Source organism: Leguminivora glycinivorella, chromosome 21, assembly GCF_023078275.1.
Source record: "Leguminivora glycinivorella isolate SPB_JAAS2020 chromosome 21, LegGlyc_1.1, whole genome shotgun sequence".
In the NCBI taxonomy this organism is placed as follows: Eukaryota; Metazoa; Arthropoda; class Insecta; order Lepidoptera; family Tortricidae; genus Leguminivora; species Leguminivora glycinivorella.
Genome location: NC_062991.1, coordinates 1418872 through 1433471, shown reverse-complemented (window position 1 = coordinate 1433471; position 14600 = coordinate 1418872). Strand labels below are relative to the sequence as shown.

The 14600-nt window shown below is 36.3% G+C and overlaps 2 protein-coding genes across 2 annotated transcripts in view; both read right to left on the bottom strand.

Annotated features, from left to right (window-relative positions):
* LOC125237591 (protein-methionine sulfoxide oxidase mical3b) overlaps positions 1–8536 on the bottom strand; it is a 90172-nt gene extending 81636 nt beyond the window's left edge. Inside the window, exon 1 of the mRNA XM_048144730.1 lies at positions 8455–8536. The gene's annotated coding sequence lies outside the window, so the exon portion shown is untranslated. The remainder of the gene's footprint in view (positions 1–8454) is intronic.
* Positions 8537–9747: 1211 nt separating this feature from the next.
* Positions 9748–14600, bottom strand: part of LOC125237379 (calcium-dependent secretion activator) — a 109104-nt gene continuing 104251 nt past the window's right edge. Inside the window, 1 exon segment of the mRNA XM_048144393.1 lies at positions 9748–14135. Within this exon segment, the coding sequence (XP_048000350.1) occupies positions 14064–14135 (72 nt within the window). The 3' untranslated portion in view covers positions 9748–14063.

Here is a 14600-nt window from a genome sequence, read left to right as displayed (position 1 = left end):
TTAAATTTATTTATAAAAACAAATCAAATAATTTTATTCACGTTTCACATTTCAAGTAGGTATTATTTATGCCACATGTAAATGGACTACTGTATTTGAAGTAATTTGTATACGATTAAAATGATTGACGACTAATGATTAATAATTTACAATAAAACTATTTGGGATCACCCTATACGGAGCGTGACGTCAGATTAATGTCATCGGCATGAAAAGTACGCTCCCTGGCAATAGCATTAAATTCACATACGTTTGATCAAGAGTGGTCGCTCGACTCTACGCCTCGCCCGTTCGTAATGCGAGTGCCACTGCCACCCGTGTATGCAATAAAAAGGAAAGTGACCTCATCCTTAAAGTGCATTCCGGTTATATAACGTCAGCGCGTAATTGCTCTGTGTCCCGCATTTACATGTCCACTCGAGAACGGTTTCTTTTTGATGACTGGTCTGGCGTAGTCGGTAGTGACCCTGCCTGCTAAGCCGCGGTCCCGGGTTCGAATCCCGGTACGGGCATCTATTTGTGTGATGCATAGATATTTGTTACTGAGTCATGGATGTTTTATATGTACCTATATAAGTATTTTATATTATTGTATTAACTAACTTCAAAACGGATAATATGATTTCTTCTTTGACTTTTGGCTGATTTCTCAAATTTATCAGTGGCCCTATTTCACACTCAATGGCTTTTTTTAAACCATAATAACAGTAAAAGCGGTATGATTCACGTACAGTCAAGTGCAAAAATATGTATCGAAATAATCGTCTCATAAATTTGGTACTACGCTCTTATTACACCGGACTAAGATGCTATGGGACATATTTTTGAGTAAGATGTGTACAGTGTACACCCATATTTTTACACTTAACTGTACATACTCATATTACTCATATCCTTTTGTTTTCGCGATGGCCTCATATTGTGTGGCATGGCATCTTCCTCATGTCGGGCAAATAACTTTATGTTCCTCGAAATAAGTTTCCTGTTCCCATTTCGCACTGTCTAAAACGCTGTGTCTTGCGTGGGCGACGGTCGCGCGACCGTCGCCGTCGCGTCTCATACTTCCATATCGATAAGGTTTGATTTCGTATGCGTCGCATCACCGTCGCGCGACCATCGCGCGACCGTCGCCCACGCAAGCCACGGCGTAAACTGGGGTAACTTTATTGGACAAATGTAACGAAAATAACCTAACCACAAAATTAAAAATTTGAAAAAACCCCCGACCGTGACATAGTGGACCGACTTTCATGAAACATGGCTCAACACTCCCGACTAATTCAGCTTTCAAACAAAAAACTAATTCTAAATCGGTTCATCCGTTCGGGAGCTACGATGCCACAGACAGACAAACAGAGAGGCAGACAGGCACGTCAAACTTATAACACCGCGTAGTTTTTGCGTCGGGGCTTAAACAAAATGAACATGAAAGTCATTCAATAATACAAGAACTTTGGCAAGTGTACCATTTGTATACTTTGGCGTTGAAAGTATAGTTGCATGGGGTCCCAGCGCGCACAATTTTGCGTTTCACTCGGTGGCAAAGTTTGTTTAACCTTCGTGCCTTGAAACCCTCGCAACGCTCAAGATTCCACTTTTCAATATTGGAATCTTTTGCTTGCTCGGGTATCAATATTGGCACTTGTGGTTAAACAACATCTTTGCCGCCTTGTAAAAAAAACTATTATGACTGTGACATTTATATAAGGTACAGCAGGGCAAATCTCAACTGGGGGGCAATTGTAAATAGTCCATTTTTTCCATTATTCCACTATGATGTTGAGTTCTACATGTATCCACTGAACACGCCTACCATATATAACCGGTGGACACTCTATTTATTAATGCAAACAGTGTAAAAAATGGACCAGTTACATTTGCTTCCCAGTCAATCATTTGCTCACTGTACACTGTACCTTATAATAATACTTCTAGTGATTACTTAAGACTATAAAAAATAAGTTCTCAACGTACCGTGAATCCTATATTTAATCCCATGTCATAAATCATGAAAACGAGATTTAGCAACAACACATACAATCGACCTTTTATGTATTTTATATCATTGCAATAAGGTTTAGATTGAGACAGTTTAGCATAGTTTTAGTTTATAAATAGTACGCCGATTTGACACCTTGCCACGGCGTGGAAAAACAACAGTTTATAATGAAAACGGGGCATTTTATATCGGTTTATAAAACTATGAAAACATGGGTGCGTTGCTCTTTTATTAAAAATGTCTGTGTCAGCCAATAAAATACATGTTTCTCGCCCAACAATACAATATACTTAAAGTTAAAAGCCTATACACATTTATAAGAAATAACTTTTGCCATTTAATAAATACATACATACATATAATCACGCCTGTATCCCATAAGCGGGAGGCAAAGCACATGAACTACTAAGTTTCAGTGCCACTCTTGGCAAAAAGGGGTTGAAAGAAATCCAAATTGTGACATTGCAGTGACTAGTTGCTAGCCTCTCGCCTACGCCACAATTTAACCCATATCCCACTGATCCCACAGTCGAGTTGAACATACAATAAGCATTAATATATTTATTTTACAATTGATTTAACTACAAAATACAAAAACAATGAAACTACAAGGTAGTTGACTTAGGTAGGTATCTATATATATATATATATATTTTAATGTAATAATTTTTAATTTATTTCAACCATTTTCTTGTTAGTTGTTTGTCTTTTTTAATGTTTGCATGTTAATATATAGAAATTTAATGTAATTGGTATGTGTATACCCAATTTCAAAATTGTACTTTGTATGCCTATCGGCGAAGCATAGCGCTCTGACTGAATTTTGTACCAACATTGTTACCTATGTTTACAAACAGGTAGTTGACTTAGGTAGGTATCGAATTCCATGTGACTCAGTTTTAGTCATCCTTAAGGTATCAACGGGCGAACAATAACAAAAGGTATCTATAGGTATGGATACTTATTAGGTATTGTGTAAGCATGTTTACCTAATTGAAGTTTAAACCACAATAGCCATACCAAGAGCTTGTCAGTGACCTGTCGACGCTAACATTCACCAGTGTCACACCTCACACCTCGGAAACTGGCGATCAAATATATGAATCGGCGCGTTCCTAGAACACAGTCTAATCTCGTGTAGGTGAACGCGTACTATGCTTGTATGACAGGTTGATATGACAGGTCGACTGTTCGCGTTTTTAACAGGTGATAACTGTGAGGTAACCGAAAGGGGGTGGACGGTACTTTCAGCGGGGAGCGGGTGTGATACTGTACGATAGTATTTTTTATTATACTGTGCTATGGTGGGCAAAGTAATCGGTGGGCCGTACCGCGAAAAATGCTACCCGCCCGACCCTCCAACGGCCCTTTAAAATAGTGTTTCATGTTTCATGTTTGATATAGCCAGCACTGATACTAGAAAAATTTGATACATTTTGCGTAACGTCAAAACTTATAAAAGCGGTCAGGTTAATATAGCTATGTTGAGTTGAGATGAAGCGTATAGCACTAGACCCTACTCATAGTGTTGTGTTCCTGCCGGTGAGTAAGGCTGCCAGAGCTCAACGAGGGTGCGGTGTGCTGATGACGGGAGGACTTACGGAACTGACTTATTCCATCTATTGTCCTTCGAGTCGTCGGCAACCCGAACCCTCCTTGGAACTTGTGCTCTCCTTTTTACTGTGTATTTAACACAGCAAAAGGGAATGTATAAGTTTCTAATGGGGTGGCAACGCGCATGTGACACTCTTGGAGTTGCAGGCGTCCATAGGTTACGGTGACCGCTTTCCATCAGGCGGGCCGTACGCTTGTTTGCCACCGACGTAGTATTAAAAAAAAAAAAAGCGTAAACTTTTTACTTCTTCTTCCTCGGTTCCTCATGGCCGAGAGTCGCGAACGCGATCACATGCATCATATTTTGAGCACCATGAGCACGGTCTTCTGCAGTCCTAATAATAGGCGCCTGTGTTAATGGCAGGCCTTCTTAACGCTGTCCACCCAGGGTTGGCGGATGTCCACTCTGGCTCTTTACTAAAGAGTCTATATATTTCAGTGTAGCACACCGCCTTGTGTGATGCAGACGGGTCCTGGAATTAGAGTTGTGCCTGCTCGTTCACTGAAAAGATCGCTCCCAACTAGTACGATCTCCGAAGTGTACTAGTTCGTTCTTTTAGGACATTTAGTACAGTAGTACAGCGAGAGACAAATTGTGCATATGGCGTACAGTAACGCTCGCTCTAACCGCCGAGAGCTGATCGGCCGTTTTCGCGCGCTCTCGGTCCGACTCAGCCGGTTCTAGTTCGGTTTGCTGGCTATCTCACGGATCGCTTTGCTGTCATGGTCACTCTTCGGCTCTTTGCTTCTTTCGCGTGTGTGAGTGTACTAAATGTACTAGAGAGCAGAATCATTTGGGAGTAGTTCGGTCTAGTACAGTGTGGGGAATCGTGTCTTTTGTACTATTAGTACATGTACTACACATTTACACAAGCCTAAAGGTTCCCCAGGCTACCTTCCCTCCCTCTACTGCCCATAGAATAGAGTACAAGTGAATTCGGTATTGAAGATAAAAGGCATTTTTTGCGCGTCTGCAAACGGATTATCTATGGAACGTTTAAAGCTATTAGGTCAGAGACCTGCTGGCCTAGTCGAAATAACAATTTTTGACGCTAGACGCCGATCGAAACAAAGTCTAACTGAGCATTTCTTTTTTTTTTGCCACTTTTATGAAGTGTGATATTTTTGAAAAAAAAATGCTATTTCTACTCAGAATTACTAAGCCTTTTCAATCCTAGTAGTTAAAAAAATTGTCCCATACGATTTTTTCTTATTTTGTTACCATTTTCCGTACATTTTGTATGGGGTAACAAAAAAGGAAAGTAACAAAAATGTCAATGGAAATTCTGGGACACTTTTTGTCTCCCAATGAGATTGAAAGTACTCGTGATTCTGAGTACAATTTTTTTTTTTTTTTTTTATACTACGTCGGTGGCAAACAAGTATACGGTCCGCCTGATGTAAAGCGGTCACCGTAACCTATGGACGCCTGCAACTCAAACAGTGTCACATGCGCGTTGCCACCCCATTAGAAACTTGTACACTCCCTTTTGCTGTGTTAAGTACACAGCAAAAAGGAGTGTACAAGTTCCAAGGAGGGTTCGGGTTGCCGACGACTCAAAGGACAATAGACGGAACAAGTTAGTTCCGTAAGTCCTCCCGTCATCAGCACACCGCACCCTCGTTGAGCTCTGTCAGCCTTACTCACCGGCAGGAACACAACACTATGAGTAGGGTCTAGTGCTATTTGGCTGCGGTCTTCTGTAAGGCGGAGGTACTTCCCCAGTTGGGCTCTGCTCTAGATTCGAGCGAGACGATATCCGCTGTGCTGTGCCCTACCACACAAAGCGGAATATCATTCGCTATGCCCTACCTCCTACTCCACATAAATGATTGACCTAAAATTCCCTAAAACAATAAAAAAAGAAATATTGGCAAAAAAAAAGAAATGCTCAACTGTTTCGCGCCAATACGGAAGAGCGATAGAGATAGCTACGATAACGATATTATCGTAAGTTTGTGCATTTGTCTACGCGCCCAGACCTGAGGCTCAACACGTCCCTGTGTTATTAATCCATACTAATATTACCTGTATGGTGACGGGTTAAGAATTTCACCACCCCCTTTCTTCCCGTGGGTGTCGTAGAAGGCGACTATGGGATATGGGTTACATTGTGGCGTTAGCGAGAGGCTGGCAACCTGTCACTGCAATGTCACAGTTTCGTTTTCTTTCAACCTCTAATTTGCCAAGAGTGGCACTGAAGCTTTAGTAGTTTCATGTGTTCTGCCTACCTCTTTATGGGATACAGGCGTGATTGTATGTATGTGTTGTATGTATGTAATATTATAAATGGGAAAGTGTGTGTGCCTGTTTGTTTGTCCGTCAATCATGGCAAAACGGAGAGACGAATTGACGGGATCTTTTAAGTGGAGATAGTTGAAGGGATGGAGAGTGACATAGGCTACTTTTGTCTCTTTCTATCACCCCACTTCCCTTTAATGGGGGGGTGAAAGTTTGTATGGAGTATTTCATAATTGCCAAATTTAACGCGAGCGAAGCCGCGGGCAAAAGCTAGTGTTATTATAAACTACTTCTGTTGAAGTTTCGTAAATATCACCACATAGTATAAAACAAAGTCGCTTTCTCTGTCCCTACGTCCCTATGTATGCTTAAATCTTTAAAACTACGCAACGGATTTTGATGCGGTTTTTTTTAATAGATAGAGTGATTCCAGAGGAAGGTTTACATATAGGTATAGTACCCGTGCGAAGCCGGGGCGGGTCGCTAGTATGTATATAAAAGACTTGATAAACTGGAGAAGGAAATTTATAATTTTACAAATGTAAGGTACAGCGGGGCAAATCTCGACTGGGCTGAAGGCAGCTTCACCGAAAAGTGGCTGGAAAAATTAAATATCAAATGACATTTCGCACAAAAGTTTTGAGAAACTCATTGGTATGAGCCGGGGTTTGAACCTGCGACTTCTGGAATGAAAGTCACGTTCTTACCGCTAGGCACCAGCAACCAGCGCTTGAATTTTTATCACAATCAATTTACAAGATTTATTCACTTGATCCTTAAATGAATGACCCAAAGAATTGCAGTACATTAACTCACTACAATTGGTCTGATTGCTACCACAATTGAATTAATTGTGTAAACATGTATTATGTTTTTGATAACCTATCATGTATTGTTTGAGGTACAAGTATGCATTATAACATATTATTATGATGTATTCTTGTCATACTTATAGAGCATAGGTTACCTGGTCAGTTATCAAAGAGGATCGAGTATTATATAGAGAGTTACTGTCGAAGTAAAATGTGTAATCACAGTGCATAGACTGCCGTGTCTTGACACAGGTTTAAAAGTTTGAACCTCTGTTATGACAATTTGGTCCATATTCTTAGCTTGATATGTGTTAAAATGTCAAATATTAATATTAGCGTCAAAGGTGTAATGCCATCTAGGCCACCATACCTTTTTCTATATGGTACTGAGGTACGTTTTTTTCTGATATTATCTGTCTATATGGAGTATATATGTCTTTGCTTTTATTCACTAGGTGGATGTATGTCTACCTCAATAGTTTTATGAGATAAGAGGCAATCAGGCAGACAGCTTGCCTGATGGTATGCAAACACTGCCACCCATAGACACCCAAAACACACAGGTGTGCTGCTGGCCTTTAAGATGTTGTGGGCTTTTCTTAAATCTTATGGAGTAATTTTCAATGGCTGCTATTGGGATGTTATATTCTAGGTTTTTTTCATCTCCTCTACATATTTGCTTTGTACCGGCATTTTGACATGACTTATAAGAGCATGGGGTCAGCTTTGGCAGCAGTTCCAGGATAAATAAGTCATAGACACACATCCAAAATAGAATAACATAAATGTAAGGACACATTTTGTGTGTAATTACTAATATCTTATCAGCTTGGAGCAGCCCGGAGAATGTTTGTCATTCTAATGAAGGGAATGCATCCTTATCTGTGAGTGCTTAGCTAAAGTACAACAAATAGATAAATTATTTAACAAAATATGTAAAATGCAGATATCCATACTAATATTATAAATGGGAAAGTGTTTGTCTATTTTTTGTCCATCTTTCACGACAAAACGAAGCGACGAGTTGTCGAAATTTTTTAAGTGGAGATAGTTGAAGGGATGGAGAATGACATAGGCTACTTATTGTCTCTTTCTAATGCGAGTAAAGCCGCGGTGCAAAAGCTAGTAAAAATATATGTAGGTAGTTCCAATAAGAATTCGCTAAAATTAATCATAAATATTACTTTTTAACAAACTCAAAAAACAATATAGAAGAATGGAATTGAAGAGGAAAAGCATATGCAGATTGTGTTAATAAAAAAGTTCATATAGCATAATCTAAGATATATTAGATATGCAATGCAACAGTTAATAAACAATAAAAACTTTCTTATGTATAATATTTAGCTCTTACCAAAGTATGACTCACGAGTAATGAACTTGAAAGAATAATTTGAGAAGAGACTTCTCTAATTACTGACTAGGCTAAGGTGAAGTCTATATCCAGATAACCCTCACCTACTAGCACATATCAATGCATTTCGACTTTAGTTTGCCAATTATCCCTGAACTATTTTAAGATTCTGAAATACCGCACATATTTCGCCTTTCGCAATTCCCGCCAAAACGACGCGAAATATCCACTCACACGGCACGCCTACGTAATAACTCCGGAATGCACATGATACCTTTTATTTTAACTTTTTTCTTTTTAAAAATAAAGCTCCAAGTATGAAGCGTTTCCGGGACCAACTCTTGTTAACACTATAAAACGCTGTAGAATGTATTTTTTGTCCGTTTTCAAGTAACTGCCTGTTAAATAGATAATGTTTAATTGAAAAACTCACCTGTTTCCTTTATAACACTACATAAAAATAATTATTTATTCATTAAAAACTACACACACGTTAACTGTCCACACCACTTCACTGCGATATGTCAAACTTTTTTGATTTAGTGTTGCCGCGTTATAAAAATAATCTCCCTGCTGATGAACTTTTTAATATATCGTTCATAACATAAGATTGATTTCTAAATATAAGTATAGTCGTAAAACAACATCTATTTTTTGTCGCTGTAATCAGAGTTATATAAGTAAATATTGCCGCAGTTTATGAAAAATATTTTGATTTCTTACTTCAGTGTTGCCAGCGCTAAATCACAAAGTCCCGACTAAACACTTCACACGAAATTCTTTGCCAGCTGAGAGGTTCACGTTACCTTTTCTAATTATTATTAGCAGTGACTAAAAATAGGTCAAATATTTAAAAATCCTCGTTGGCACGTATTGCGGTCCAGAGCGGTCGTAATCGCATTCGCGGATCGCCGACTGGTAACCGATGCACTGTTTATAAGTGTACGTTGAATGTTTTAAAATAAAATTACTCATGGGTTCGATGAAATGTGCGGATTGGTGAGTAGATAACAGATTTGCGGGCTTGTTTTGCGCCGAGAGTGAAGAGAATCAGCTGTTGAGTTAAGAGCACTAAATTGGGTTGCGCTTTTACATTGCAAGAATGTGAGACTGAGATTTGCAATTTACCTATTTGGAATACTGGCTTTTGTGCTATCCTATGTAAAAATCCCAATTAAGTTCTAAGGATAGTGATACTGATAGTTAATACACAACTACAAGTAGCTGAGTGACATTGTACACAGTTTAGTCGGTCTGTTCAACCTACCCTTGTTATAGTTACGGGGTAATAAAATTACAAAACACTCTCTTTACTTGTTTCACTTTTGAGAAATGAAACTTTTTTATTGCTCCTTACATCATTCTATATTTAAAATAAAAAATGACTCGTTTAGGTTAACAGTAGTTAGAGTATAGTCATTGTTTCACAAATTATATTTAACAAGGCCTTTATAATATGCGCGAAGACTTAATATTGCATAAACAATTTGGATTTCGCGGCTTTATCAGACAAGTTACTGACCATTTAAAATCTGTACTTACAAGAAATATTAATAAATGAAATATTATTTTTTAAGCAGGCACAGTGGGATTAATTTTTCCATGCAATTCCGCAGCTCACTGTACCATTGTTTTCAAACTGCTTAATGAATCTTCTGAATTTAACCTAAAAAAAAGAAACTTTTTTATATAAAAAGGGATAAAGCTTAATAAATAAGAGACAAAGTAAACAGTAAACATTTTTATTGTAAATATTTTTTATTGTATCCCCTTACAATCGCGATACACTCGGTGGCATTCGAAGCATTTCAGAGACTCGGTATGGCGCAGAATGACTCACTATGAATGGTTCTAATCTGTTTTTGACTAATACTACTTCAATCTGGCAACAGGAAATAGGATCGAAGAAGTTAATTTAGGTTTAGATAGTTATTTATCTACTACCTAATGCGTAAAGCATCTTAACAGCTTTAGCAATATTCCTAGTATTTAGGCCACTATTCTACTAGGTAGACGTCTAATTTTTTTTCTAAGGAGTTTATAATTTAGAACTTATGATAATTATTACGATTTTAGAATGGGTAGTTTAGTTTATAAAACAGAAGACGATAGTTGACGAGATAGATTTTATAGTTATTCTCAACTAAAAGCTTTATAACATTTTAGGAGATTTAAATCATCTAATGTTGCTACTGTCACCAAATTCAGTAGTATTATTATTCAAGCTTATAGGCACAAGTGTTTACTGTATTAATTTAAAACGCCATACAGAATCCCGACCATATCGTGGCGAAATAATACATTATAAGCAATCTACGAACATTGTCAGTCGGCTCGTTTTATAATTTTATATGCATTTACACTACAAAAAATTACTTTTTGATTGAGCTCGATTCCAAACTAGAGGGAAAATAGCGAAGCTAATTTAATGTGAGAACGCATAAATTAAATTTGGAGATAAATTACCAGTTATTATATAGGTACCTACATATATTTTTTTCAATTCAATAAAAACATACTTTTTACATATTTTTTACAATTTAATAATAACATTTTGATTGTCATTTAATTTCGTTAAAATTTTTACAATCAAATGTTTTATCTCCTTATCAGCTTTGATGTCCTATATACGAGTTGTAAATTTAAACAAAGTACTTGTTGAAGTGACTGTCTGTTTGCAGTGTTTGCCACTTGAATCACGTCTCAATTTTTTTGCCGTTAAAAATATAAATCTCCTAAATCATTGCATGCGTTCTGCACATTTGAAAGATAGTCATCATTCGTAGAAGAGAAATGAAGACAAAACCGGCCAAATGTAAAGGTGAATAAATACATACTTTACATATTCCTCTTATTTCATATTTTTGATAATGAGCACTACATTACCTAATGTCGATTATTTACTGTGCGATTACAGTACTAAATAGTGTTGCTGCCTCCAGATTGATTTTGCATTTTGTCGCTTAAAACTCATTGCGTAAAATCAAGGAATTATTGCGACAGAATGCTAAATGTAGTTTCTGGCCAGCATTATTCATTTCTACTGTAAATGGTCGTTATAATAATGACTATAATTGGAGAACAAACTAATGATTTGGTCGAATCTGTTCAGATGAATTTACTTTTAATACAACTGCGATCTTGGCATCTAGTTATAAAACATAAAAACAAAAATTTTCAATCACATCCCTTCGGTGTTCATTCCCGTACAATTTAAAATTATAAATATTTTATAACAAATGAATATATAAATACTAGTCTTCTAATGAAATTCAATTATAGTGACAACCAAGAAGCGTGAAAACCATCATCTAGATGCTGTCGTTACAGTACAAATTTACAAGCAAGCTCTAAGTCTAGAATTTCTGCCATCACATAATGATTCCAATCATTTTTTAGAACCGACATTTCCTAGCAGCAAAAACGAGTTTGTCAAACTCATCTTAAGCTATTGCGTGTAGATGCCAAGATATAAATGTAATGATTAAATCATGAACGGTGAAAACTGATATACTTAATGAAAATCATTAAACACGACCCCAACATCTTATCGCGTTTTTCAAGCCTTCCGCAACAGTACGAGTAATAAGCAATGGGCGACTCTCAGATGCTATTCTTCGGTGATTATAAGATGGATATTTTTTTATAAAGTTTTTCAAAAACTGATACTTTTTTCGTCAACCGTTCGCAATGTTGTGATGCGGTCTAGTACAATGTACTGTACCTAGGTATATTGTGTAAAATTATTTTTGTTCAAATTTATTATTTTAGAGTATGATGATAATGATATCCTGTTATCCCTTATCAGGGACCTCATAGGGCTCTCAGAAGAGATTTACTTTCCTCACGGTTCCTAATAATCTTCGGTCTTACAAATGTCAGCCAAAAAAGTATCAATATCTAATAATTTTAAGCATATTTAAATTTTAGCGACATAAAAATAACACCCGTTAGTCGCCCGTTAGTAATAAGGCTCAGTATAGCGACTACTCGCTATATCATTTACTTTAAGTTTATCTAAGAACTTTACATTTTTCACCTAGTTTAAAAATTTGTAAGGTGTTTAGCGTAGAAGAATATTATTTTGTCAACAAATAACTATAATGTTATACATATTCATTTATAAATAGTTATATCGATGACTAAGTCAAGGTAAAGTGTAGTCACTAGATATTTTAATAGATTAGAGCATTAAACTATAGAGAAATAGTACTATAGCAAACAGTGACTAACTTTCAATTTAATCATGCATTTTTATAAAAACATCGTTACCCCGAAATGGGGTAAAAATTGAATAACTGGCAACATTATGTAGGTTTAGCAAAAATACGATTCTCGCGCCTTTATATTTTTATAAGAATGCATTCCAAAAATTTTGAGGTAAACATTAGATTAGAACTAGATTAAATAAATGATGTAAAAAGTGAATTACGAAGTCTATTAGAAAAATATGTTTTCTTGAAGTAGTATAGAAAGAGTTGCATTGGAAACTTCACTCAGACAGTGCATTTTGAATGTTACTTGGGAGCATAAGCAACACAGATTACATAATACAAGAGTAGATATGCCACTTTTACAAACAAGTGTTTTTTTTTAAATCCATTCACCGTTCAGTTATTGATGGTAATCTGATAACTAATTATTTGAAAACTTTTTAAGTGGCATATCTACTATCTGAATTGAATGGGGTTTAAAATCAATTGTGGCCAAGAAAATAAATTTAAAATAGCTTCGGACATCAACAAAATAAGCATTCTCCGTGCACTCGTATTCCTTATTTTCAAAAACTCATTACAATTTATTTTTACTTTAAAGTTATATTTTTGTAAATAACGCCACCATAATTGTAATTTACAAATTACAACACATAAAATATACTCTTGCCAAAGCGCGATATGTTTTCTTATTGTAGCATGTGTTTACCTATTTATGCATTCGTATTTCATTATTGTTATCATTCGTGTTATCAAATACTACTCTTAATATACACACCTAGTACAATGGTATTGAATAAATGGTGACCCTAACTGTACATAATAAAGCTTTTTTATAAAATAATTACTATACCTACTAAATCACACTAAGCTATATGCGACTGGCCACTTAATTATTACCTAGCGCGTAAGATGCCATTTGGTTATTAAAAATGGCGAAAACTCTAAAAATCGAAAGCAAAACCAAATTATTTCATCATCACAGAATAGTTTTAAGCTTTTTACTACCGACGGGAGAAAATGATTGATTTGATCAATTTTGCATTTTTAGACTAGCAAATTCTGAATGGGCAAAGATTTCAGAATTTTAGATATTTACGGATGGTAAGTACTTAGGCATCAAATGCAAAACCATCAGCTCAAGCATTTCTTAAACAGGTTACTGTGATAAGTCGATGAATTTTTTAAACTGACAACTTTAAATGTATTGATTCCATCTTGTGATATTAATCGTACATGCGTAGTTCATTGTTTAGGTACTACCCTCATGTAAACTCGGAATCGGGTTTTAATGTTGCCAATTAAAAAAATCAAACAGACCAACAGTAAAGGCACCAACAGATGTAAAAATTGTTGTTCCAATCTGTTAGCGTAAACTCTCATAATTTATTGAGTTGAGACATCCAACTGGCTGAAAACCAGCAATCTGTTCAAAAAGCCTACCGCGAAAATTGAATCTCACTGTCTTTCTATCGTAGAATATAAGAGCGACAGAGAGACAGTCGGTCAACCAAATCTTGGCACTAAACAAAAAGCGTCAAGTTTGAAAATCGTCTTCATAAAACGTGTACCTTGAGGTTAGTGAATTCATCGACGAGCTGTAACACTTAAAAAATTGATTGTAAATGTTTGATTGCGATGATTGCTAAGATTTAGTTCCCATACAAAATTTGAATTTCGCGCCAGTTTTTAGTGCCAAGATTTGATTCACCGTCTTTATATAAGAATTTCTATGTTCACAGCAAGCTATCGGCCCTTTCGCAGTAAAAGGCATGTATTCTTATCTCACTACGCCGATGTAGGCAAATAATAATACGCTTGTGGGGCGCTAGAACCAGGATGAGGCGCCTCCTATCTTCGATGACAGCTCGCCGATGCCTCGCCCGAAGATGTTGCCAACCTGGAGAGAAAAAATCACAACATCATTAGGTATTATTTATTTTTACATTAACCTTTATGTTTTATTGTTTTTATTTGTAGTACCTACATAGTAGCACCACCCACAATCTGGTTGTTGGTTGAGGTTGACTGGTAGAGAATGCCTTTTGGCATTAAGTCCGCTTTTGTACTATAAGATTTATTTTGTGAAATAAAGTTTAAATAAATAAACATTAAATACTGCCTCATTTGCCTCAATTTATATGGTCATGGAGGCGTCAAATTCTTCATTATGAATTTAAACGTATCTTTACTATTGCAGAATCCAATAAAAATTATAGGTACAGTTGAATAACACTTTTTATACTTCTTTCTCTTTTAGTTAGTGTTAAAATAGTATAGTCTTAAGATAGTTCAGATATTTGTGACTGGTCAAAAATCTGTCACCTCGTAAATAAATACATTTAAATATACCCTTGCAATAATC